Source organism: Anser cygnoides, chromosome 20 (genome assembly GCF_040182565.1).
Source record: "Anser cygnoides isolate HZ-2024a breed goose chromosome 20, Taihu_goose_T2T_genome, whole genome shotgun sequence".
In the NCBI taxonomy this organism is placed as follows: domain Eukaryota; kingdom Metazoa; phylum Chordata; class Aves; order Anseriformes; family Anatidae; genus Anser; species Anser cygnoides.
The window spans coordinates 11,215,157-11,241,412 of NC_089892.1; the positions used below are offsets into that span (position 1 = coordinate 11,215,157).

At 56.4% G+C, this 26,256-nt stretch overlaps 1 protein-coding gene across 17 annotated transcripts in view; it reads left to right on the top strand.

Moving 5' to 3' along the window:
* Positions 1 to 6,190: 6,190 nt before the first annotated feature.
* The window catches only part of GRIN1 (glutamate ionotropic receptor NMDA type subunit 1), a 34,399-nt gene continuing 14,333 nt past the window's right edge, over positions 6,191 to 26,256 (top strand). For 7 of the 17 annotated variants that reach the window (XM_066980740.1, XM_066980742.1, XM_066980747.1 and 4 more), the window contains exons 1-13: positions 6,194 to 6,529; positions 9,519 to 9,653; positions 15,450 to 15,626; positions 19,957 to 20,019; positions 20,811 to 20,911; positions 21,439 to 21,560; positions 22,039 to 22,213; positions 23,719 to 23,863; positions 23,957 to 24,040; positions 24,627 to 24,762; positions 25,515 to 25,642; positions 25,775 to 25,939; positions 26,040 to 26,158. In XM_066980740.1, coding sequence (XP_066836841.1) covers positions 6,272 to 6,529; positions 9,519 to 9,653; positions 15,450 to 15,626; positions 19,957 to 20,019; positions 20,811 to 20,911; positions 21,439 to 21,560; positions 22,039 to 22,213; positions 23,719 to 23,863; positions 23,957 to 24,040; positions 24,627 to 24,762; positions 25,515 to 25,642; positions 25,775 to 25,939; positions 26,040 to 26,158 — 1,808 coding nt within the window. In that variant the 5' untranslated portion in view covers positions 6,194 to 6,271. Of the gene's footprint in view, positions 6,530 to 9,518; positions 9,654 to 15,449; positions 15,627 to 19,956; positions 20,020 to 20,810; positions 20,912 to 21,438; positions 21,561 to 22,038; positions 22,214 to 23,718; positions 23,864 to 23,956; positions 24,041 to 24,626; positions 24,763 to 25,514; positions 25,643 to 25,774; positions 25,940 to 26,039; positions 26,159 to 26,256 lie in introns of all 17 variants that reach the window. The other 10 variants (XM_066980736.1, XM_066980737.1, XM_066980739.1 and 7 more) reach the window with 7 other exon arrangements.

The following is a 26,256-nucleotide window of genomic DNA, read 5'->3' on the forward strand; positions in this document are numbered from 1 at the left end:
ACAGAATCAGAGAATGGTTTGGGTTGGAAGGGACCTTTTTGAAGGTGATCTGGTCCCCTCCAGGGACACCTCCCACTAGATTGGGTGCTCAGAGCCCTGTCCATCCTGACTTTGAACTCTTCCAATGATGAGGCATCCACAGCTTTTCCGGGCTCGTTCCAGTGTCCCACTGCCCTCATCATAAAAAAATGTCTTCCTTATGTCTAACTTAAATTTACACTCTTTCACGCCTAAAACCATTACCCCTTGTTCTGTCACTACAGCCCCTGGTAAAAAGTCTTTCTCCACCTTTCTTATTAAGCCCCCTTCATCTTTTGAAAGGCTGCAATGAGGTCTCCCCAGAGCCTTTTCTTCTCCAGGCTGAACAGCCCCAACTCTTCCAGCCTTTCTTCACAGGCAGGGTGTGGGGGCATCACAGAGCGGGGCTGCAGGAGGTGAGGGGAGCTCTGAGCGCTGTGACGAGCTCCTGGGAGGGAGCTGGAAGGCTCAGGGATGCAGGTGAAGGGGGGTCTGCCGAGGAGATGTGTGCTGCCTTCTCCCAAAAGCAGGCTTCAGGAGTGCGGAGGTGGGAACCATTGCATATTTCTGCACCCATCACTGTGAAGACAATGTCCTGCTTTGAGGACAGTTGGCTCTGGAGGTGTTACAATTTCTGGAGTGCCACATTGTTCATTGGCACGTTTTTCCTTCCCTCTTTTCAGCGTCATCCCACCCCAAAGATGCTGGGCATGCCCCGATGTCTTGCTCTCCATTTGACAAGGCACAACCTCTGCCTACAAGGAGCCTGTCACCACCTGCAGTCACACCTGCCTGGAGACCCTTGTACAGTCCTTGTAGAGAATTTTGGCCCTCCAGCATGCCTCCAGCTCCTTCAGAAGGTCAGGCCATCTCACGTGGGTAAGGTGCTGCACAGACACACTGCTGAGTTTCACGATGAGCAGGACTGGTGCAGCAGCAGCCTCTGGTGTCTTGGTGTCTCCACAGAGTCCCTGCAGACAAAGACAACAAATGTGACAGCCCCAGGTGACAGCACTACCTCGTCAAGCAGGGCAGCCACATCCTGACGCAGCTTTATCACAGGCACCCAGGCTGTTGGACTGAGCTTCTCAGCAGCCATGCTGATGGCCCTGAGATGGGCTCCTGTGGGTCCCATCCAGCTCGCTGGCAGCAAGGGCAGGTGCTTGGGAACGGCAGCGTGGCTGAGTCATGAGTTTAGAGAGGAGAGCGAGGGGCTGCCCGAGTTGGACCCCCTTATAGAGAGGCTGTGGAGGTGCTCACAGTGCACGTAGAGGGTGGGCATGTGTGGTGTCTGGGGCTCCCCCGTGTGCTCCATGCCCAGACACTTGTCACCGTGTTACCTGCGGTGACTTTGTCACAGCGTCACCTGGGTCCAGGCCCTAGCATCCTTCACGGTGAAGATGTGCAGGAAGCGCCCAGCAGTGACAGCTGTGCCCCTGCTGTGCAGCAGCCTGGGGAGCTGGGGGTCCCTGGGGATGGCCGTCCTGCTCCCCATGGACAGCGTGCAGGCAGCTGCAGCCCAGCCACCTCATGGCTTTTTTTTCCATCAGAAAATGGGGATTTCGTCAAAATGAAATTTTCCCTACAGAGTATTTCAAATTTGTGAACGTTGCTTTTCCCTTAGAAAATTATTACAATGAAAATTTCTACCTGCTCCTACAGTCCATTTGACTGTGCGTATCTGTGCATTCAGTCCCTTCTTAATTCCCCGACACTGTTCTTGTGTTTCTCACGATCTTTTCCTCTGACCACTGGTGTTTCGTGTTCCATCCTCCCCACAGTCACAAGACTATCTCCCTGCCTATTCAGAAACCTGCAGCTTCTTCACGTGATGACAGGACTGCAAAGGTGATACATGCTGTGCTCAGGAGGGTAGCAAAGGTTTCTGCAGCCCTAGATCTTGTGTCCTGCAGGGAGAGCTGAGCGAAGCCAACAAGGATGAGCACTACAAACAGGGCAGCTGCTGCTTGGCAGCTCCACCGAATTGCAGAGAAGGCTGGGCTGGGGCCCTCTTGTCTGAGAAAGCATGTAGGGAGAGCACAAGACCTGCTCTGTGACTGCAGTCCATCCAGGATATCATCTGGAAGAGAGGTGGAGACAGAGGCAGAACGTACGACAGCAACAGCTCAACCCGAAGGGCTGCTCTGGCACTTTCACCTCGGTCTCCATCCCAGCGCTCCCTTCAGCCCCCACCACAGAAACAACTCCTGTGGGCATGCTGATGCCTGCCAGCCTGGCTGGATGTCCGGTGCGGTGACGGGAAAGTCCTCCCGTTGCATCCCAGCTGCTCACCCAAATCCCATTCCCATGCAGGCTGCCGATGGAGGACACTGCGCCAGCCTCAGGCGGGTATCAAGGTACTAAAAGTGGCCCCTGCAGCCCTTCTTCGCCCATCGCCCCTGCCCACCGCCTGCCTCCACGGGGAGGGTCACTGCTGTTCTCCTGCCCCAGCCCCAGCCATCCGTGCTTCCTCTGCCTGCAAGGTTCCCAGGGCATGGGATTCCCCAGTGAGCAGTAGGAACAGGCTCCAACCATGGAATGGAGGCTGTGCAAGGAGGCTGGGTTGGGCACCAGAAAACCATGTTCCACCTTTACCATCCTGCCTGCCCCAGCTGTGTTCCAGAGCCTGGAGACAGCTCCTCTGGTGTGGAGAGCCCCGGGGAAAGCGCCAGGTAGCGGTCTGTCATTGCTCGGGTGGGCGGTGTCTGACACCGCAGGCAACATGCTTTGTCTTCAGCTACTGCACCTCCTCTATAGCATGAGGAGTTCATCCGCCAAAGAGCCTCTGGGGACCTTTTTTCCAGTTTTTCAGCCTCTTTGTAAAGAATGCAGTCTCCACATCTGTGGGCAGTATTCCCATTGGGGTTCCCCCATGCTTTGTACAGAGATTCAAGCCATCGCCTGCTGCTGCTCTGACCCCTCAGGAGTTCATCCAAGGACAACTCTTCTGGGCCTTGAAACTCGTGTTCAGTGACCCCCAGTCAGTACTGGAGGCCCACTTTCCAGTCAGTGTTAGTGCTGTCCCAAGGGCAGGACCAATAATACCTGCTTCTATTCTTAAAATGTTTCAGTGTGCTCAGTTTATGAAACAATCCAACTATTTGCTATTTCACAGATTTATCAGCAGTGATTGCTTCCAGAGCAGTGGTAAAAATAATGAAGCACCAACCACCTCTCAGATCCTGTCATGCCTGTAGGAACGCCTGCCGCCAGTTACTGTTCTTCGCTAATCTTCGTCCATCAGCTTAACCACTCCTGCGTCGTGCAGCTGTACACAGAAGGCGTTACCACAGCCTGTGTTACAGCCCTGCAGTTACCAATTACATTTTAACTTTCTCAAAAGAGGAATTTAGTTTGTTTGGCAGCTCCGTGATGACTGGCAAGACTCGTATATTCCTAATGCTTCATTTCCTCATTTATGAAATTTCACATTATCTTTTCCCCCATTGGGACTGATGCCTTACTCCAAGGCAGATGAAATTCCAGCTGGGTTCGGTGCTGCTCCTGTGCAGACTCTCAGTTTGCTGGGGGCTCACCCTGGCCTGGGAGGATTTGCACCATTCGCAAGCACAGACACCGCACAGAGGTTGGTCTCACGCTCTTGCCCAAATTCCCTGCATCCAGAAGGTGCCAGACATAAAGAGAAGAATCATGCTATGCATATGCTAATTGCTAACAGGCAACTGTTAATTGCACCAAACCATGGCTAAGAAGGTTGCCATGACATGCCAGGAGGAAGCCACAGGAAAAGCAAAGACCACTGCTTGCTACAGAGTCCACACGTGGATCAGCTGGTGGGTGCAGTTGTACCTGCCATTTACACAGCTTCCACCCCGCGAAAACCCTGTGTGCACCCATTGCCTTCCGATGATCAAAGAGCCTGAGGACACAGCAAGAGTGGAAGTCGTGCAGTGACAACGTCTGCGCTGGCTGCGGCTTGCTGCTGGAGCTTGTGATCTGGGCTGCTCCTGGTGCCAGGACAACACGGCCTGGTGGGAGGCATGGCCTGAGACAGAGGCAGGCATTTCCCCGTGCTCGGTGGTGGTGCCAGGAACAGCAGCCTCTGGAAGAAATGGCGACACGGTGGTTAGAACCTGGCTCCTGAGTACGACCACCCTAGGCTCATGGGCTCAGGAGGGGCTCAGCAGCTGTGTTAGTTTTTCTTCCTACGGGGAAGTCCAGACAATAAGGAGGGAAGACCTTTGGCTCTGCAATGTGGGTAAGCCAAAAAGTTTCAAAGCCTGTCTTTTTCAGTTGTCTTCTCTGCTAAGTCCCCTGCTGTGGCCAAGGGGGCTGTGTTACTCTGCTGCCAGCACACCAACCAGGGCAAGGTAGAGCCTGTGCCTGCTTCCCAAACAACCTTCAGTAAACATGCCTGGTAAGCAGAGGAGGGAAAAAAGACAAATGTGTGTAATCCGTCGGTGTGGATGCACCTCCACTTACCTGCTCACATGGGCCCCTCGGGGTGGGAAGAGCCACGTGAGCACTGCGAGGAGCAGAACAGTGCGGTGGCGCTGAACAGGGCAAAGCCCGGGAGCCTCACTGAGCGCACAGCAGGATCGGTGTGGAGCGCCACACGAAGCACTGCAAGAGTTAAGATGAGGTGGGGCCATTTTCCTTCTCTCTCTGAGCACATCACGACTGCCATGGGCTTCATTGCTTTCCCAGGCAACTGGGGCTTCTCTGAGAGGGTCCCCGGGAGGGACGGTGCCTTGCGGCTCCGTGGCCCCTCGCACACGGCAGCCCCGCGGCGTTACACAACGGCCATTTTGCTTCTGCCGCTTCTTGCGAGAGCATGTGGGCAACGTGGGACACAGGCAAAATGGTTTCCATGGCAACTTGCACTTCAGAGATGCCAGTGAGAAAATTTGCGTTGGGGGAGAAAATTCTGCTTCAACTCACGTTGCAGGCAAGCACAGAGGTGGGCTGTGGCAATACCCTAGAAATGGCTGATGTAAAAATATCTCCGGTGATTTTTCTTCTGCAGGCTGCTCTCTCGGCTGGCACACAGTGGGCTGGCTGATGGCATTTGTCCCACGCAGTTACAAAGCAACACCATGTCGCTTTCTGCAGCCCGTTTGGTGGTTTTTTTTTTTTCCAAAAGGACTATGTTGGCAGCTCTGGAGTGCAATGTTCTGTTCTTGGAATTGGAGAGAGGTGGTCCAGGAGTGGAACGCAGTCCCTTTCAGCCGTGGAGATGGACAGTCCTCCAGATGCTGCCCACTAGCTGCTGTGGCTCCCTTTCCTTTAGGGGAGGCTAATGGTAGCCATGGGGCAGAGAGATGAAGAGAACCCCAAGAAGTCTCATCACCAGACAAATCTTTAAATAATAGCCCAGACGTAATGGAGTGAATTTAATGGAAGAAGTTGCCCTTTGAGGTAATGCCTGGAAGAATGATGGCTCTGTCTGGAGGGACAGAGTAAAGCCAGGAACCGGGTGAGTGCTTAACCTCTCTGCCCCAGAGGTGTGTTGGCCAAGGGAGGGTTCTCCAACTCTAGAGTGAACACAGACCTTGATGACATTCATGTCATGGGCTGGGAAATCATGCCAGAGGTACTGTGTAACTGGGAGCACAAACTCAGAAGACCTTGTTTTACCCAAAATGTAGTGTGATTATGCCTCCCAAATTAATGGGGATACCCACACCCTGAACGGACAGCCCAGCAGCAAAGATGAAAAAGAAGGAGCCGGACCCAAGGAGATGCTTTCCAACAGCAGCCCGGGGCTCAGCCCCACTGGGCTCTTCCCCCAGCACCGCACCCCCCCCCACACACACACGCAGCAGCCCTCCCGGGGGGTGCAGGAGCAGGTCCCCGGCCCTGGAGTCCCCGGGGCTCCTGCAACACCCCCCCGGGGCCGGCTCCCTCCGTCCCTCCGTCTCCCCCCGCGCACCCGGGTGGGACCTGGGGTCGGGGAGGGGAGCGCCCCGGACCCCGCAAGGAGCGGCGCTGCCGCAGCGGCCGGGCCCTGCCGGGGTCCCTCCCGCCGCCCGCGGGGGCCGGGGGCGGGCCGGGGGTGGGCGCTGCGGCAGCGCGGGGCCGCGGAGCGGGAGGAGCCGGCGGCGGGGAGCGGGGCGGCGCGGAGCGGAGCGGAGCGGGCGCTTCAGCACCAGGGAGAGCGCCCCGCGCCGAGCCGAGCCGAGCCGAGCCGGGCCGGGCCGGGCCGGGCCGCGCCGCATGGGGCCGAGCTGAGCGGGCGGGCGCGGGCGGCGGGGAGCGGGCGGGGGCCCGGCGGGCTCCGGGCCGGCCGTGGATGAGCACCATGCGGCTGCTGCTGCTCGCCCTGCTCTTCTCCTCCTCCTTCGCCCGCGCCGGCTGCGACCCCAAGATCGTCAACATCGGCGCGGTGCTGAGCACCAAGAAGCACGAGCAGATCTTCCGCGAGGCGGTGAACCAGGCCAACAAGCGGCACGGCACCTGGAAGCTGCAGCTCAACGCCACCTCGGTCACGCACAAGCCCAACGCCATCCAGATGGCCCTCTCCGTCTGCGAGGACCTCATCTCCAGCCAGGTACCCCGGGCCGGCGCCCACCCCCCGCCCCCGCCGCAGCCGCCGCCGGAGCCCCCCAGCCCCGTCCCCGGAGGGCGCCGAGCCCCGCTGCCCCCCGCTGCCCCCCGCTGCCCCCCGCTGGCCCCCAGCCCCCAGCCCCCACCCCCCGCACACGCCGCGGCCCCGCGGCGCCCCCCGGCCGCCGCCGGGGGCTCGGGGCGCACAGAGCCGCGGAGCGGGGTCGTGCCCCGCCGGCCCGGGGCGCCGCTGCCCGCATTGCAGCCTTTATGTAAGCGCGGGCGGGCTGCGCGCTCCGCCGCGCGGGCACACGCACGCCCCCCGGGGCACACGCGGGCTCCCGCGCCCGGCGAGCGGGTGTGCAGGCACGCAGCCGCCGACACGCGGGCACGCACCGCCCGCACGCGCGCCCCCAACACGCGGGCACCCGAGGCAGCACGCAGAGCCGCGGGCACGCGCTGGGTGCACGCGGGGCACGGGGAGCAGCACGCGTGCACACGCATCGTGTGCGCTCGCATATGGAGTGCCCACGGGCTGCGCTGCATGCGCGTGCACATGCCCTGTGTACACGTGCATCATTGTGCAAACATGGGCACACACACAGAACACGGCAAGTCTATGCTCCTGTCAGTGAGCAGGCGTGCTGGTTCAATCACACTGTGCCACACGCATACGCGCATCCGTGTGCACACACGAGCACACACTGCACCGGGTGCACATACACGCTCACTGTCACGCAAACACATCCCACTCCATACACTGCAAGCATACGTGCACAAAGTACTGCCTGTACACACCCACCTGCACACACCCACGGGCCATACATTTGAAGGTCTGTGCACCACAGCTGCACCCCCATCACACGCAGCACCACTGCTCCCCCCAGCACCGCACCACGCATGAAGCAGACACAAGCACACCCATTACCACACACACATGCATGAGAAACATGAGCACACTGGGGATCATAGATACACAGACAAAGAACACACATGCAACTTGCAGCCACACTGGAGGTGCACACACACACATACATGCACACACACTCCCCTTGCGCATGCTCTGGGGGCTGAGCCCACCGTTCCCCCTGCTTGGGGTGGCAGGTGGGCAGACAGGCACGTAAAAACCCACCCCCACCTCAAATGCACTCGCGAGCATGCAAAAAGGTGTCCACAGAGCTGTGCTTAGGTGCACAGGCATGCACACAAAGCGTGTGAACACCTGCACCACGAGGACTGCACACGGACATGCATAAACACGGGCACGCCCCAGCACACAGAAGGGAAGGAGCTGAGGTGCTGGCGGAGCAGCGCTGGCAGGGTCACAGCGCAGTTCCCCAGGGATGCAGGATGGCTGCAGACATCCCCAGGGATGCCGGCAGCACTGGGCAGGGAGCACAGCACAGGCTGTCCCTCGCCAGCAGCAGCGAAAGGGCTCAGTCGGGTCCCTCCCTCGCAGGAGGCTCCATTTCAGTGACCCAGCTGAGGGATGCCTGTGTCCAGGCCACCTCTGTGCCTCGTCCCCAAGGCAAACCCTGCAGGCAGGGGCAGCTGCCACGCTGCAATGCAGAGGGGGCTGTGGGTGCTGGGGTCAGGATGCTGGGGTGGCCACACCATCCCGATGGTCCGACTACTCCTGGCCCTGCAGCCCTAGCACGGCACACAGCCGCTCCCATCCTGGCTGGCTGGCGCTGTGCCCGGGCAGGGGGCTGCAAGGCAGAGGAGGGGCTGGGCGCCCGCCCCACAAAATGGGTCCTCTCGGCCAGCTGCCGTGCGGCGTGGAGCAGCCCTCGCCTCCCTGCCTCTCCCCCCCATGCCTGGTGCTGCCCAAAGACCTGTCCCCAAGCCCATGTCGCAGACCTGCCAGCACTACCCCCTCGCCCACCCCTGGTGTTGGCTGGGCAGCAGACACCCCCTCTGCCGCCTCCCCATACCCTGTGTGTTCTTCCCAGCCCCTTTCCCATAAACCCCTCCCATGGTAGGGTCTCCAAACCCTGCCCCAGCTCTCTCTGCACCCTCAGCCTGCTCCCCCCCCAGCACCGGGCAGGATCTGCCCTCATCCCACCCACCCAGTCCCCAGGCCCTTCCCTGGGCACACTTCATCCTCCTCTCCCATCCTACCAAGCCATCTCTCCAGCCTGGGTGCACAGCACGTCCGGGGGCTTGGGCAGATGTTTGGAGGAGGGAAGAGGGGCTATCTGCTCCTGGACATCAGTCCTTGCATCGATTCACCCTCACTGGAGACCTGTCACCAGCTGGGGACATTCCTGGTGCTGTGAAAGTGCATTATTATAACAAAGGGTCCCCTAGGGATTACACAGCTCCTTTCCCCTTGGTTTGACACAAAACATGATCCTGCTGGAGACCGAAATCCCAGCCCACTAGAACAGCAGGATGTTGCTGGCATCCTCCCTCCCCATTTTGGCACAACCCCATCCCCTGCACCCCATTGCCCACGCTCCGGGCAGATCCCCTGTCAGCGCCTGAGAGCCAATGCCCCTGTGCCCCCCGGCTCTCTGGTTTCTCGGCGTGCCTGGGGCCAGATGGCTGATCTGCGCCGTGGCTCTGCGCTCTTCCTCCGGCTCCGAGTCCCAGCTGACCACTTTGTTCATAATAGTCCTCGGAGGGGAATTACAACCGAGTATTAAATGTGTGGTTAAAGAAATCGCATTACACAGTGTGACTGTAAGGGAGATGCTTCCCTTTAATCTGTAATCCATGAAAGTTATTAGTTTAGCCGAGCAGCTCGGCACGGCGTTTCCACCAAGACACAGCCCTGAGCAGACCCATCCCCTCCGAGCCGCGGCAGGCTCGCTGCACCCCTCGCCGCGCCCTCGCTCCCAGGCGCAGTCGTGGCTTTGCTGATGATGATTACTTGAATGCCGCTGTCGTGCTAACCTGGGGCTGTTTAACGTTGCAGAAAAGGAAAATCACACTCGATGGCCGATGTGCTCCTGTGAAATAATATTTGTGTCGTGTATCCTGTCCTGCAGGTCTATGCAATATTAGTTAGTCACCCTCCTGCTCCCAACGATCACCTAACACCAACACCCGTATCATACACAGCTGGCTTCTACAGGATCCCTGTCATTGGTCTGACAACACGCATGTCTATATATTCTGATAAGGTAACTGATGCATGTTTCTAGTCTAGTACCTCATACATGTGGTGTAAATCAAGAGTGCCTCAGGAGGGTTAATGATGTTAAACACTTCCTATGTGTCTGTCTGTCCATCCACCCTCTCCGGTTAAACCCGCAGGTCCCTCCCTCTCTAGCATCCCCAGTACATCATTTTTTTGCAGCTGCCAGTGTTGACCTACATAGTGTGGGATGATTTCTGCAGCGTTTCTCTGCCAGGCTGCTGGGCTCGCTGCTCTTCAGCCAAGCCAAATGCTTGCACTTGCTCCTGCCCTGCTCGTTAGAGGCAGCCAGGGGGTCCTGGGTGCTCCCCAGGTGCGGGGGGACCTGCGGATGGGCAAGAGGTTTTATGTGATATTGGCAAAGGAGATAATAGAATTGCCTAACAAGCTATCCCGAGGCTAATTCGCCTTCCCTGGCCGTGCCCAAGGCCAGGCTGGGTGGGGCTTTGGGCAGCCTGGGCTGGTGGGAGGGGTCCCTGCTCCATTCCCCATTGGAACCAGGTGGGCTTTAGGGCCCCTTACAACCCAAACCATCCCATGGCTCAGGCTGAGCAGCACTCAAGAAAGATTCAGATTCCAGTCTCAAACCACCCTCTGCTGTCCCCGTGGAAACACATGGATCTTGATGCTGGATGTGCTCCTGCTGTGTAGGATCTGGGGCCATGCCCTGGCGTGTGCTCTGAGATGCTCTGGTGCTGCATGCTCTCAGCCCCTCTGCAAAGCCACGGCATGGCCAGCGAGAGCAGAAGCAGCAGCTGAGCAGGGCCAGGCTGTCCAGGTGCCATCGCAGCCCTGGACCAAGGCAGCCTTGTGGAGGGTTTTGTTCAGCTGCACGAGCTTAGTGCGTGACAGCAGGCCTGCTCCAAAGCACGAATCATAGGCCTTTGCTTGGAAATTTTGAATATTCACAAATGCAAATGTTCAGTGCAAAAATAGTCACTCTGCCCACATGCTAAATGAAGCCAAATTTCAGGAGAGGAGGAGCAGAAGCTCCCAGAAACCCAGCCAGCAGCGATGCTCGGCAGAAGCAGCAGCAGGGCTTGGTAAAACCTCAGCAGGGTGGCCAGCAAACCAGGGCCATGGCAGTGGCAGGGCTGGGGACCTGCCGGGGTCCTTCCAGGCACTGCGGGAAGGGGAGGGGGCAGGGGAAAGGGTGATACCAGAGCTGGCTGACCAAGGGAACAGGCAGCCGGGACGTGTAGGGGGATTTGCTTCGTGCTGATGTGAGGTGGGGATGGGCTGGACCTGCAATGCCAGCAGGTCAGCAGCTGCTTCCAGAGGGTGACCTTGTGCTGAATTCTCCTGCTCCCCCTGAGAGGGTGGAAATTTCCCATGCAGACATCCCCAGCCATCTTTCCCTATTTAAAAAATGTTCTCCACAAAAAAAAAATGGCTGATAAACACCATCCGGTTCCCCTCAGAGCCATGGCGGTGGCAGGGGGATGCACTGGGGGCACTGGGCAGGCGCAGGGCCACAGGTGCCCTCGCACGCAGGGACTGGTGCCCTGCCCCAGGCACCTCTCGGGCATCCCTGCGGGGCTGGCCCCCGCTCAGCAGCCTTCCTGCAGAGAGGGGCGATGCCTGCAGGAGCTTGGGCACGGGCAAAGACTGGATGGAGAGAAGAGCAAGGAGGCTGAGCATTTGGCTGGCAGGCGCTCAAGGGCACGGAAGAGTGAAGGAAAAGGTGAAGGCATGGGAGAGGGTTGTGCAAAGCTCTGCCCACCCCGTGCAGGGCAGGCTGGCGCAGCACTGGGGCATTCAGCTGCTTCCCTTTTTGGTTTTCAGTGATCAGCTTGCTATTTTGTTTTAATTCAGGAAATTATATCTTTTGGTTTAGTTTCTATGGAAACAAGCATGCAAGATCACTTTGTGTGCATGCTCCTGATTGGTTTTGAAGGCATCAGCCAATTTTAGCTAAATTTCACAGGGGGTTGAAGTCTCAGAGTTAATTATGGTCCTCCCAAGGTTAAACTGCTTGAGAGGGGAGGCGTGGGCCTCAGAAAGACAGATTTGCCCGGTTCCTTTTGATGCTTTCGGAGCATCTCCAGTGAAGTGCAGCGCTCCACGAGCTGCAGCCAGTCCTTGGTGATGATACCTGAGGGAAGCAAGCTTTACTGCTCCTGGTATTCAAAGAACTGTTTGCTGCAGAAATGGGATTGCAGCCAGCAATCCCACTGATTGGGGCATTCACATCTCCTTTACGCCTCACCCAGAAAAATGAAATGCCGTTGACACCTGGACCCTGACATTTTTCTGGAGAGGCAGTGGGGCAGGGGATCAGGGGCAGCTCTGGACTGAGACCTGCTCTGCTGCTGGAAGAGATGGAAATCGGAGCTTATGCAGGCTGCACTGGGAGAGGCACGTTAATGTCCAGCACCCAGTCCTGGTGGTTGAGATGAGGTCTGCCTCTCTCTCCAGCCTGGGTCTGGGGACGGCTTTTCCCTCTGGTTCCTTGTCTCACTCCATGCTCTCTCAGGGGGTTATTGCTCACTGAGAGAGGGGGTTTGGTTGTTTGGTTGTTTTCTTTTTTATTTATTATTATTGTTTTTATTGCTGGCCTCACTGTTAAGTGATGCTCAGCAGCAACGGTGTGAATCAAGGCGAGAAGCTGCACTGCAAATGGGGACAAAACCAATTCCCCCCAACCTCAGCTGAGGTGTCAGGGTCAGGACTTGAACAAGAAGTGATGTGAGAGGCAGGAGGGGGGCTCCCAGCCTCCTCCCAGCAGCACAGCCATCAGCAGGGGCAACTGCAGCCAGTGACGGGCTCTGGGAACGGCAGCCAATGCTGCTGGCAGTGGGGAACCCACCCACCCAGCCCAGCAGAGCTTTCCACAGCCTCCGACGGAAGCTGGAGGGGACCTGAGCAGCCCCATTGCTCCCAAAGGACACCCTGTCCGTGCATCACAGGGGAGGGGAGGACGATGCATTTGCACCCAAGCTTCCCACACATCTGCCCCCACCAAAATCCCTCCCAGCACGCATCTGAGCTCTTGCAGAGTTATTTCAGCTTCCTCCCATGCCTGCAGCTTCCAGGAGGGGTCTCGGCGGGGTGGACAGGCTGAGCAGAGCAGGCAGCACAATAGCTCAGGACCCTTCCACAGAGGCACTGGACAAGGCTTTTTAGTACCCAGCTGATTGTTTTGGCATAATTGGTACCTTTCTATATTGGGATTTCTGTCAGTCTCCTTGAAATTGCCCAATGGCTCAGTTTTGGGGTGTGTTGCTGGGAAGGGGACTGACCTCATGATGCCCACAGGTTTTCAAACCAGAGCATACTGTTTCCTGCAGCCTGTAGGTAAAATGACTGTCCCAGCAATGGACAGAGAGCTGCGATGTGTCCTTAGGCTGAGAGAGGTAAAGAAGACAGCAACCCTTTCACTCAAGGACCTGTATGTGGTCCTTATGTGGACACACGTGTGGTACCCGGTGGCCCCACATGCAGCCACGTACACCTGCGTCTCCTCACGTGCTCATGTCAACAAAGTCAGCAGCACTAAAACCCTGCCGGTCCCTGGCTCATCATCTCCCTGGCTCTGGCCCCAGCCTCGTAACCACAATCACTGCCGGTGTGTTTGGGTTTCCGCTGGGGTGATCCTGCTATGAAGCCTGAATTCAGTCCCAGACGTTTTTCCCCAGAAGCAGAGCTCAGTGAGGGGGCATAGGACTGAGCTCCCACGTTTCGGCAGGGGACAGGAGGGTGCTGCAGGGAGCTGCTCCCGGGCTTGCTGCGGGCGATTCCCACACACCCATCCCAGCCACCCTGTGCCCAGCAGGCACAGAGGGGAGCAAACGTTGTGAATCCTGCAAAACGACTTGCAAGGAGAGTTGCTGGTTGGTAATGAGGAGCGTTTTTGCTGTGTGCCCAATCTGAGGGGAAAAGCAGTGGGTAGTCAGGGTGTATGCTGTGGTAGAGGTTATCAAAGCACCAAAACATGATCCCCAATGGCCTCTGCACATCACAAGCTGGACTTGTTAACCTTTGGGAGAATTTACTCTCATTTTTCCACCGACCTCTGGGCCCTGCAGAGAAGCTCAGGAGTCCCAGGTTCTTCAAAAGCAGGGTACAAAGATGGGATTGTTCACCCTGAAATCCAGACTCAGCATTTGCAATCAGCTTTTCTTCAATACCCTACTTAAAAATGACAGTTTGGAATCCGAGAGCTGAGATACCCTCATAGCAAGCCCATGACCTTTTTGACACTGCCTCAGAAAGTAAATATGCCTGAACCTACAGCAAGTAATGGGTGCCTCTGGCCTGAGGTGTGGAACTGGACCTGGAAATGCCTGGGAGTCTCCACCAAAGAGAGCTCAGACGCCATGCTTGCATGGAGACCACATTTCTTGTCCCATTTTGTCCCTCTTGGGCTTCTTCCTGATCCCGTTGTTCAGTGCTGGGCTTACAGGGTGAGCTGTATTTCTCATGCTCTGCACGTGGTTGGGAATGTTTGTGCTAGTCATACAAAGCTGCACCTCTGTAGCACTCATTACGGCTCTCCTGGTTCCTTTTCTCCTTTAGTTAAATAGCCACAGCTCTTCCCTGTCCTTCCATAATTAGGAAATGCTTCCAGGCTTTGGTATCTTGCTGCTGCCTCCATCATTTCCATGCTTTGGGCCAGGGCAGCCGAGCAGCCCCGCTGTCCCGGAGATATCCCAGTGCACGGAGATGTGGCCGGGACAGGAGCTGTGCACTGCTTGTTGTGTTTGCATGCTTTGGTTGGACTTCATCACCGTGCTGTGCATGAGGAAAAGGCACTGGCTGGTCTGCCTGCTCCTCCTGCCTGGGTCCGTGATATACACAGTGCCTTTTCCCTCCCAGCTGCCATGAGCTGCCATGGCAGAGTCAGGACATTTGTGACCCATCTGGGTCAGGTCCCTAGATGAGCAGCTCTGGACAAGCCCTGGTGGGTCCAGGGGGCCATCTCAGCCTAAAAAAGGAAACACTGTGGTGCTCTCCTTTCTGTCCCCTCCTGCTTAGACCTCTGCTTCCCTCCTGTGCAGAGCTGGTTTGCTGAGCTGCATCCATGCTGAGCGTAAGCACTTCCATTTTCTAATATCTGACTCTGGGGCCTTTTGGAGAAGCTGCATTTTTTGAAATCTCTCTGTCAGCTGCAGCTTTTGGTGCAATTGCTCCCCAAAGAGTGCTGTACTTAATTAGGCTGGAATTGCTATTGCTCAATCATCCAACCATAATGATGTCTTTAACCAAATCAGATAGGTTAGCTGGGGCAGGAGTCCAGCACTGACTCCTCCTGCATGCTGCTGCAGAACAAGCTGACCTAGAAACAGTCCAACAGCATATTATAAAACTGCTTTTCTGAGCTTTTCTCCTGACCAATGCCTGCTATATACCTGCATATATAGCAGGCACCCGCAGCTGCTCCTTACCATGCTCTGAAGGCAATTTGTTTTCTTTGTGATGCCCATAGCTCTGTAATATTTTTGGACAGAGCAAAGAGCAAAGGCTGTATTTGCACTGAATATTTTTGACGGTTCATTCCTGGATAGGGTTTTTTCACCAAGCATTTACGGGCCACAAAGCAAAAACCCTCTCTCCCACGCACTGGATAGGCCACAGCAAAGCATGAAATCATAGCCAAGGTTTGCTTCTCAGCCAAAAGAAAGGAGCACAGGAACCAGCTGAAGGTGTGCAACCCCCAGGACAACCCAAAATTGCTGCTTTGCCTCTTTGGCCTTGCGTTCTCAGCCCTGCCCGGTCCCCCAGATGCACCCTGACAGATGACCCACACCAGTCTATGTTTAGCTCTTGTTCTTCCTTGCAGAGCATCCACCTGTCCTTTTTGCGCACGGTCCCACCATACTCTCACCAGGCCAACGTCTGGTTTGAGATGATGAGAGTCTTCAACTGGAATCACGTCATTCTGATAGTCAGCGACGACCACGAAGGTCGTGCTGCACAAAAGAAGCTGGAGACCCTCTTGGAGGAGAGAGAGTCCAAGGTCAGTTCCTGAACATTGTCTTGTAGCTTTGTTTAAGCAACAACAACAAAACTAGAAGTCTCGGGCTGTTGTATGTATGTAGATTTCTGTATGTAAAACACCTTTTCTTTCCATTGTAACATGGCTAACATGCTTAAAGCATCAACAGTGTCTGACTAGTACCTGACAGAACTTTGTACTTTATTCATTTCACTTGCTTTGCCATGGTCAAAATCTCCTACATGTAAATCAACTACAAAATGAAGGGAAGGATAACCTGGAGCTCTGCAAATGCCTCGCCCAAGAGTCCCACCTAAGGAGAGGACCAGTCGCTCAGCTTAGGGAAGCACCTGCGCCACTTACAGCCACCCAGGGGCCCACCCAGACCCAGCAGTGCCAAACCAACCCAGAAAGCAGCTTCTGAATTGGCTAACTGGAGCTCACCTTAGTGGCTTAGGAGGGGCGAGGGCGGCCGGCGCGTTGATGCACAGAGGTGTAACACACCCTCTCTGTGCAGCTGTCAGCTCCGAGGTGTTAGGCTGATGCCCCTGTTCCCATCTCCATTGAAGCACATGCTAAATGCCGCTTTCCTGGCGCCTCATGCTGTCACCAGTGCGGCTGAGGCTGGCAGGAGGAGCTTTACCGAGGAGGTGCGCGGCATCTGCACGCAGGGAAGTAGGGAGGGAGGCAGGGGAGGTCCCCTGAGCCTGCTAGAAATTTGGCAGGACAGCCACAGACCTGCTGCCATTGAGTAACGGGACCGAGCAAGCGTTCAGGCCAAGCGAAGGAGGACAACACAGGGAGCTGGTTGGCTACAGCGGCTCAAAGGCAGACACCTACCTGGAGAGCAAGGAGCTTCCTGCCCCGTGGGGCAAAGTCCCAGCGCGCCCTCTTGCTCTGGGCAGCACTAGGTCCTCTGGGGGAACAGAGCCCAAGCCCACCGCTGGGTCTGCAGCAGTACGTCCCTTCCTGCTCCCTCCTGGCTCATGGCCACAGTCTGATCTTCCCCAGCCCCAGCCGTGGCCTCGGGACGTTTGGCAGTCGACTGCTGAGATGTGCTCATAGGCATCTCTCGTGCTTGGAGCTGGCATCTAAGCTGCAACCAGCCAGAGCAGCCTGCCGCTGCTCTTCCTCATCTCTTGTCAAACCACTGAAGGAAACGCTGGTGCAGAGACGTGGGCTGGCACAAACCGAGCTGACTGGCAGGCTTTTGGTTTTGGCACTGGACTCCAAGAAGTTGCACCCCAGCTGCAGCCTGGGCCATCGTGAGGCTCTGGTGTGCCACTGACCACGCTGGGATCCTCCTGCCTCCAAAGGCATCCCTGTTGGATCACGGCAGGACCGTGTTCCTCCCCACAGCCTCTTTCCAGCACAGTGTCCCTCACCCAGGGAGCACTGTGGTTGTTCCTGCTGTCAGTCCATCATCCCTTATCTTTCATCTTTTGGTTTCCACCTTCCGTTTTCCTGCAGCTCCTGTGCATCCTCTCTTGCTGCTCCCTCTCACACCTCCCCTCTGCTTGCTCTGTGCAGTGCTCCTGGGCACAGGGTGTATTTCTTCTTTGCTTGTGCATTGAACAGAAAAGCCATTGAGACCTTGGGTTTGAAAGGCAGGGGAGAGAGGATCTGTCCTCAGATCTGTCCTGCATTTGAGCTGAATCTATGACATCTCTTGGTGTCTCCTGGCAGCTGCGGGGCTACTCTGGATGCCCTGCCCATCCCCAGAATGGGGCTTGTGCTCCGTGGTGGTAGGTCACGGCGTCTTTCCTTTGGGGTCTGCCACAAGCTCTTGGTTCTCTTTCCCTTGAGCTTGCTTTGGTCAAACTGGCTGGACTGGCTGGTCTGGAAGGTGGTAGCTGCTCCCATCAGGGCTTTCCTCTCTTCCTCATTTCTTCTGCTAATTGCCCTTCTAATCACTACTGTGCCAACTCTTCATGCTGTGAGGGGGTGCCCCGGCCCCCTCCCCAACTTTTTCCAGGGCATCCTGAGCCCTGGGGAGGCAGCAGGCAGGAGAGCTGCTCTTGACCTCCTCACAGCTTGGATCACAGCCCCTGAGGACCTGGGAGACCTGTAGTGAGTGAGAGGCTCACCTGGCCCTAGCACAGTTTGTCTCTGGGGTCTGCGCCAGCCCTGGCTGTTCCTCAGGCGTGGATGTGTACTTCAAGCAGGTGCTTGGAGCCCAGCACTTGACCAGCCCAGCCCAGCCCTGGCACACCCACCTGCAAGCCTTGACCGAGGTGTCTGCAGTAGCTCTTCACCAGGGGCTGCTGCTTGGGCCCTGGCTGAGCGGCGCAGCTCTGCTGTGCCCACCAACCACCAGCGCTGATTGGGCTCAGGGAGGTACCAGATGCTGTGAAACTCAGAGCTTGTCCAAGTCAGGGGTGGAAGGTCCCTGGGGTGCCAGCTCCCTTCTTCTGGGACGGTGGTGTTCATGCAAGCAGTAATTTTTAAGCGAATGCTGGAGAATCTGGTGGAAAGAGAATTTTGAATTTGTGGGTCCCTGAGTGAAACATGGGATGAGGAGCAGGGAAGAGCTGTGGGACCACACAGAAAAAGTGGAAAGAGAGGAGAAGATTCTGCTGATTGCAATAGGGATGGAGACAGGGAGAGGCAGAGGTGATCAGGTGCCATCAGGTCCAGCTGTGGTGGACCCAAGACTCTGCTTCGCTTTGCTGACCAGCTTCAGTCTAGGTGCCAGCACATCCTGGGCACATGAGGTCAACCATGTCTGAAGGCTGCGGAATGGATGACCAAGTTTCCAGCTAAATTGATGGTGCCTGAGGGAAAGTGGCCAGTCTCTCTTCACTGGAGAGCATTCGTGCTGTCCTGCTGCTGCAGCTCCGCTCTCCTCTGAGGCTGTGTTCCTCCCACTCACCGCAACTGGAGCAGACTCAAAGAAGCAGTTGCAGAAAATCCCACTGTGGACGCCATCAGAAGTGAAGGCAGAGCCGGGCTTGGAGCAGATTTTCCTCCTCAGATTCTTTTCCTTGCAAGAACCCAACTTCTTAGAGCAGTGAAAATCTGCCAGACTGTGCCCACGGAGAAGAGAGGGCAGATCACACAGCTGCACAGATGGGACACCTGGCAGAGCACCTTGCCGAAGCCTGGCCCGAGAGCTCAGGAAGAAGCATGCAGTTTAGTCTGGAAAGCGAGACACAGAGGTTAAACCTGGCTGCCTGAGGAACAACCTGGGAAATGGAACCCTTGTGTTACTGGAGTGCAAAGGGTCGGGTTCCTGGCAAGAATCAGTTGCCATAAGATACTGCAAAATGGAGATGTAATAGAGCCATGTCCTGCACCCCACACAGGCAGGTCAGGGTTGCCCAGCTGGGGTGGGAAGGGGCCGAGAAGGGGTCAGACTGTCCCACCAAGGCTGCTTGGCGCTGCCCTGCAGGCCCCATCAGGCTGGCACTGGGAGGACCGCGGGGCTGCTCCCGGGGTGTCGTGTGGGGGTCTGTGTGTGCTGCTGGGGTCACAGCCCCGGGAGCTGGCACCATCAGCCCCCAGCACACTGCTGGAGGAGAAGAACCTCCAGAAGCAGGTTTCATGCCCCTGGTCCCTGGGGGCCACGCAGCGGGAGCGGCTCAGGCAGGAGGCAGGGGAGAGGCAGGCTCCCTGCTCCGCTCCCCACGGGACCACCTGCATGCCCCGCGGGCACCCTGCCTCCAGCAGAGCCACCAGGTGCCCCCCAGCACCAGGTAAAACTACAGTGTCATCCCATGATCACCATTGCTTCATACTGCCATGCTTTGAGCCGACACAGGACATAGCAAGCTTTTTTCTTTCTCTTTTGGATGACAACAGAGCTCCAAAAAGCTGCTCCCTCCTTGCGGGAGGTGAGAAGTTCTGCTGAGGCTCCTCACATGCTGCAAACTCTCTTAGGGAGAACAGGAGTGTAATGGTAATAGTAACGGTAGTGATGCTAACGCTTTGATAGTAACAGTTTGTGTTTATCCAGCACTTTCCGTACACAACATTTTGTCCTTTACTTCCACAGTAATTCCATGGAATTCCCACCACTTAGGCCCTTAGAGATGCGTAGATTGTTTCTGAGCTTAAGATAAAAATTCCTTGCTGAAGAATTCCCCAGTCCCACAAGGGAAACGCAACTGCACCGTGACAGCTGTGGCACTCAGGCTTGCTCTAACCAGTACGGCTTTGCACCCTGACGCTCCCGCGAGAGCTGAGGCACTCTCTCCTGATAGTGGTTTTTGCGAGCTCCAGCGTTATAGAGACCCTTTAGCAAACAGTGGAGGAGGAGGTGGATGTTGGATTGCTTTACTACACGTCATTTTCAACTGTTTATAATATTCTTCTGTGTCTACATATTTTCTCTGTGCACATTATTCATCAGAGTAAAAAAAGGAACTATGAAAACCTCGACCAACTTTCCTATGACAACAAGCGAGGACCCAAGGTATATATGCATGGAAATGCACGCCGCCCACCAACCTAACTAGCAAATGAAAAATAGCCACAGCCACCAGAAAAGATAAAAATAAAAAATAAAATAAAATAAAAAAGAAAAAGAGAAAGAGAAAAAAGAAAAGAGAAAGAAAGAAAAAAAATAAAAAAGATCCATGACTATGTTTCTTGGTAGCACGTTTTTATGTTGAGATAGTTTGGTTTGGACTTGAGAATGGAAACCTAGCCAGCTGACCCTGGAAGGATTTCTTTTTGAGACATGCATGTGAACCAGTAATTAACTTGCAAGTGTTTTTTTTTTTTGGAAAGTTGAACCAACCCCTTTTCCTCCCCAAAGGAAACGGTTCCTTGGTGTAAGTTGCTCACTTTTATTCCCAAAGGTTAACCCTGTGCAATATGTTTTTTTCATTTCCCATGTTTTTGAAAAACAACACTCGTTTGAGTTTTCAATTGCATTTCAAAGCCTTTTTCTCTTTCCTGTACAATGCACGCCTCTTTTTGGGTCTTGATTGACTTCAGTTTGCATGCACAGTGCAAAAAAAAAAAAAAATCAAACCAAAAAGCCAAAACTTTAAAAGAGGAAGGAAGGAAGGAAAGAAAGAAAAGAAAGAAAAGAAAATAAAAGAAAAAAAAAAGAAAAAGAAAAAAATTTCTGTAACCAATCTTATTTAGCAGACTTTTGTGCAGTTTAATGAATTTTCTTGACCCTTTTCTAGATAGCATGGCTCTCACAAACAGTCCTCAGTCTCCTGCACTAACCAGCTTTGCTCACACTAACCACAGGCTGAGAAAGTGCTTCAGTTTGACCCCGGGACCAAAAATGTGACGTCGCTGCTGCTGGAGGCTAAGGAGCTGGAGGCTCGCGTCATCATCCTCTCTGCCAGGTGAGGCCCGCTCAGCTCTCCCTCCTCTCCCCTACACCAAATCCCCTGCTCCCCCTTGCAATGCTGCCCAGCCCTGGAGTCCGTGCAGATCTGGGGCACGCTGCTCCTTTTGAGGAGCATGGGAGAAAATCCACGTGAAGCCCCACATCCCAGCACGGGGTGCGCTGCCATTCGGAGACCTTGCAGTCACGGCCACAGTAGAGGTGCCTGGATGTCCTGCAAGGCACAGCAGCTGTGGGTGCAGCGGTAGTACCACTGACGTATCCTGAGCCCCCTGTGAATGTGTGGGCCCTGTTAATTATAGATGGTGAGTGATAAGGAAGAGGCCAGATTTTCTGGGTGCTGTGGGATTAGGTGATGCTGGGAGAGAGGTTCCCATTGCATCAAGCAATTACCCATTGCCCAGAAGAACCAGTGGCCGGAGGTTGATCAGAGGAGGCTGCCTGGGGCTCCCAGGGGTGCGAGACAGGGTGAAGGGGGCCATCGGCACCTGGAGCCACAGTGCTGTTCCCTTCTTCTCATTGCAGCGAGGATGATGCGGCAACGGTGTACAGATCAGCAGCCATGCTCAATATGACGGGCTCCGGCTACGTGTGGCTGGTGGGGGAACGGGAGATCTCGGGCAATGCCCTGCGCTACGCCCCTGATGGTAGGCACCTGCCGGAGGCACCCACCCCATGTTGGCCAGGCCTGCTGGAGGAGCCTGCTTGGGGCTGGGATGAGTGGTCCCGATGATGGGATGAGTGGAGAAAAGCGATGTCGTGGTGGTCCCGAGCGAGTGGTGGGTCCCACACAATGCTCTGCCTTGCCCGCATGGGGTGACAGCAGCCTGAGGGCCTTGGCCACGCTGCCTTGCCCCACATCCAGCTGGCTGGGGCCCTGCAAGATGAACGTCACCTGGGAGAAAGGCTCGGTGTCCTTGTTGTCCCCTGTTCTGCTGTGGCACGCTGTGGGGTGCCAGCCCAGCACCGCTGCAGCCACCTGCGCCTGCCCAGAGCTCAGACAGCCCCCCCACTGCATCCGAGGGGACCTCAGCCCCATAACCATGTGCTTGCCATCCACAAGCCCTGCCTGTAGGAGCGACAGCGGTGCCCAGTGGGGCTGACCTGCTCCTCTGCTCGTGGCAGGAGTCATCGGCTTGCAGCTCATCAACGGGAAGAACGAGTCAGCCCACATCAGCGACGCTGTCGCGGTGGTGGCCCAGGCTGTGCATGACCTGTTTGAAAAGGAGAACATCACCGACCCGCCGCGGGGCTGCGTGGGCAACACCAACATCTGGAAGACGGGGCCCCTTTTCAAGAGGTATTTGGGGAAGGGTGGGTTCCGCGTCCCCAGGGGAAGGGTCCTGCTAGGGGAAGGAACTGGAAAAGGTGGGAGCATGTGGAAAAGGTGCAGGAGGGCAGCACGGTTGCTTTGTGCAGAGCATCTGTCAGTACAGCACGTGGCACAGGACTGTTTGCACTCTCCTGCATGATGCAATGTGAGAGCTACATCTGTCCTAGAAGAGTAGCCAAGACACGGGCTCAGGCTCTGGCCCCAGTTTGTCCAGGCTGTTAGGGCACCATCCTGGTGCCTGGCACTGGTTCAGTCCCTGCCACCCCATGCTGCCCTGGGCAGTGCTGGGACAGCTAGGGTCAGCTGGGGATGAGTCCCCAGAGGACAGCTCTGGGGACATGAAAGGATGGAAATTAATGTGGGTGGGAGAGGGGAGAAATGGGGTTTTCTGCCAAATCAGGGTAGGGGGAGGTATCTGCCAGTGCTGCAGGCACGTTTCTTGCTGGATATTTCTGGGCTGCTGGCAGGGCTTGGGGACAGGAGAGCTCCATGCATGGGGCAGGCTGCTCTCTGCTGTAGCAAACCCTGGTGCCATGTTCTCAGGTAGTGTGGTCTCAGCAGACCAGGGCATGTGGTGCAGGATCAGAGCACGTGTGTGTTGATCTCGCTGCTGTGGGTGGTGTGATGGGCAGATGCTGCATGCGGTCCCCGGGACCTGATCTTTTTTCTGCATGGTGTTTTGTGCTGCATCTCTGCAGATGCTGGAGCCACAAGGGCCTCTTCTGCAGGCAGGATCTCGCTAAGGCAGCAGTTCCCTCCCTGTGCAGGATGGCAGCTTGGCCCCTTGTTTCAGCAGTGGGATCCTGTGCTGGGGGTTGCTCCCTGCAGACATAATCGCGGTGTTCTGCAGGATGCTCTTTCTGTACGCCTGGGTCCTGTTGAGCGTGGGACCTGCAGAGTGTGAAGCTTTCTTTAGAAAAGCAGTGACACAATCTTTGGCACAAGCCATGTGATGTTGTTCTCTGTGGTGCACCGCAAGGGGCCCAGTCTATTCTGTGTTTTCTCTGTCGTTTTTCAAGGGCTCAGAGAGGTTGGTTCTCCCCTTGGTGGTGCATGTGCATGCTGGGGTGTTTCTCAGGTTGTGATGGGCTGCTGCCAGGCAGAAGCAGAAGGAACTGTGGCATTGATGCAGCTCCCAAGAGGAAGGTCTCCTTGGGTGCTGTGGTATAGAAGTATGGGCCAAGTCATTCCATAGGGGACTGGGACTGATCCGATGGAAAGGAGGGGACAATGACAGCAGGTAGGGTAGTGCAGCATTTGGGAAATGGGCTCCTCAGACTGCATCCACCTGGAGCAGATGCCCACCAAGCTATGAACCAGTCATAGGTGGCCTTGATTGGACTTCTGTAGGGTAATGGGCATACGAGTCATACCAGGCAACTGAGAAAGCATTTGCCTTCTGAACCCTTCTTAGATCTCCCAGTGGCCGCCGCCGGTTTTCTGTGTTGGCCCCACTGTGTTTCTCTTCACAGGGTGTTAATGTCCTCCAAGTACTCGGAGGGCGTCACCGGCCGGGTAGAATTCAATGAGGATGGGGACAGGAAGTTTGCCAACTACAGCATCATGAACCTGCAGAACCGCAAACTGGTCCAGGTTGGGATTTACAACGGCAGCCACGTACGTACAGCCCTGGGCAGCCTGGGCGGGAGGGGGGTGCTGGTGTGTCTGCCCACAGGCTCACGTCTGTCTCCTTGCTCGGGCTGATCACAGGTCTTGACCAATGACCGGAAGATTATCTGGCCAGGGGGAGAAACTGAGAAACCTCAAGGCTATCAGATGTCGACCAAATTGAAGGTAACAACACATGGCAGCAGGGGCTGTGACTTCGTCCACTTCCCACTTCTGCTGCTGCCCCTGCAGCTTCCAGCACCTGCCGTCTCAGAGCGGTTACAGCAGAGCAACTCCGACAAGGTGCTGGAGGGTGCTCAGAGCTGCGGCACAACTTCCAGCTGGGGACAAACCATGAGGGTAGAACCCTTTGGTTTGAAAGGAGAAAGATGGAAGGGGATATGAGAGAGTGACAGAGAGGGGGCGGAGGGGAAGGTGGTCACTGTTCCTCATGGCTTGGGAGACAGAAGGCACCTGGCACAGGTTTGCAGCAAATAAAAGGATGGGTTCCTTTGACCAGCACGTGGTTCAGTTCTGGAGCCCTTTGCTGCTGGACAATGCAGAGGGCAGAAGGAAATGGGTTCAAAAGGAGGTTAAACAAGCTAATGCAGGGTAGGTGGGCTGAGAGCTGCAGTGCTGGGCTCAGGAAAACCCTTAACAGCTGATGGCCAGAAGCAGGAAGTAACACTGGGAGAAGGTCCCTCTCCCCACCTGGGAGGAGATAGCTCTGGAGAAGGATGGAGACAAGCGGACACTTGTGCTTCCCCTGCAGATTGTGACGATCCACCAAGAGCCCTTTGTGTATGTGAAGCCCACGCAAGCAGATGGGACATGCAGGGAGGAGTTCACCATCAACGGTGACCCTGTCAAAAAGGTCTTCTGCACGGGGCCCAACGAGACCATCCCAGGTAACTCTTTCAGCAGGGAGCACAGCGGCCTCTGCAGCCCACATGGCCCGTGCTGTGACCCCAGCAGATGACTTTTCCTCTGTCTCACTTCCGTGTGGGCTCCAAGGCTGTTTTGAAGGATTGCGCCCCTTGTTTGTGTCTCCTGACAAACCCGCACTCCCTTTGCCTTGATCTGAAGCAGAGGAACCAAGCAAGAGCCCCAAGGCACCCACTGCACTGGCGTTAACACTAGTCTCACACCATTGTGCTGGGGAAAGCCTGCTTCGGGATTAGGAGTGAGCACCTGGTGGGGGCTGTGAGAGGTGCAGCAGTGCGGGCCTGCCCCAATCCCCCTGAGGTGCATCCCCTTGGCACATCACAACGTCCTCTGCACAGCTCCCCTCAGCCCCGAGCCATGTCCAGGCCATGTCCAACCCCATGGGGCCGTGTTGGCTTCCTCCCGGGCACCCAGCCCCCTCCGTCCCCCGCTGCGGGTCAGCAGCAGCTCAGCCCACGTCCCTGCAGCATGTGGCCTTGGAGCCCTGCTGTCCCCACCTTGCCTCCTCCCACACTGCTCCTTCCCTCGCACCCCGGGCGATGGAGGCGGTGGGAAAGGTGCCCCAGGCAGGCGGCACTGTGTAACACGGTTGCGCCTCACATGACACCAAAGCTGTGCAAGGAGCCACTCTCCCCTGGGGAGAAGCGTGGGTGCTGCAGGGGGTCCCTGGCAGGGGGCTGCCTCCACTCACCTCCCCATTTCCTCTCGCCCACAGGCCGCCCCACCGTGGCACTGTGTTGTTACGGCTTCTGCATCGACCTGCTCATCCGCCTGGCGGGGGTGATGAACTTCACCTACGAGGTTCACCTGGTGGCTGATGGTAAATTTGGTACCCAAGAGCGGGTGAGTCTGGGCAGCCTGGGGTACCTCTTTGCCCGTATCTTGTGTCAGAACACGGCCAAGCCATTCGGGCAGAGCTGGCCGGTGGGGTGGGTGCTGGGGCGATGGGCTGACCCCGCGCTGGCTCTGCGGCAGGTGAACAACAGCAACAAGAAGGAGTGGAACGGGATGATGGGTGAGCTGCTGAGCGGGCAGGCGGACATGATTGTGGCTCCCCTCACCATCAACAACGAGCGGGCACAGTACATCGAGTTCTCCAAGCCCTTCAAGTACCAGGGTCTGACCATCCTCGTGAAGAAGGTACGGGCTGGGCTGGCTGGGCTGGCCGTAGGAGATTCTGGGTGGGCAAAACGCAGGCTCGGTGGGTGCCAACACCGTTCTTCTTTCTCCCTTGTGCTAGGAAATCCCCCGCAGCACGCTGGACTCATTCATGCAGCCCTTCCAGAGCACGCTTTGGCTGCTGGTGGGGCTGTCTGTGCATGTGGTGGCGGTGATGTTGTACCTCTTAGACCGATTCAGGTGAGCGCGCTGTGGGCCACCCAAGGGTGGGTCACCGAGGGAGGCAGGGGACGGGGAGGGGTCTCCCAGGCCTCTCTGTGGAGTGGTACCAGCGTGAG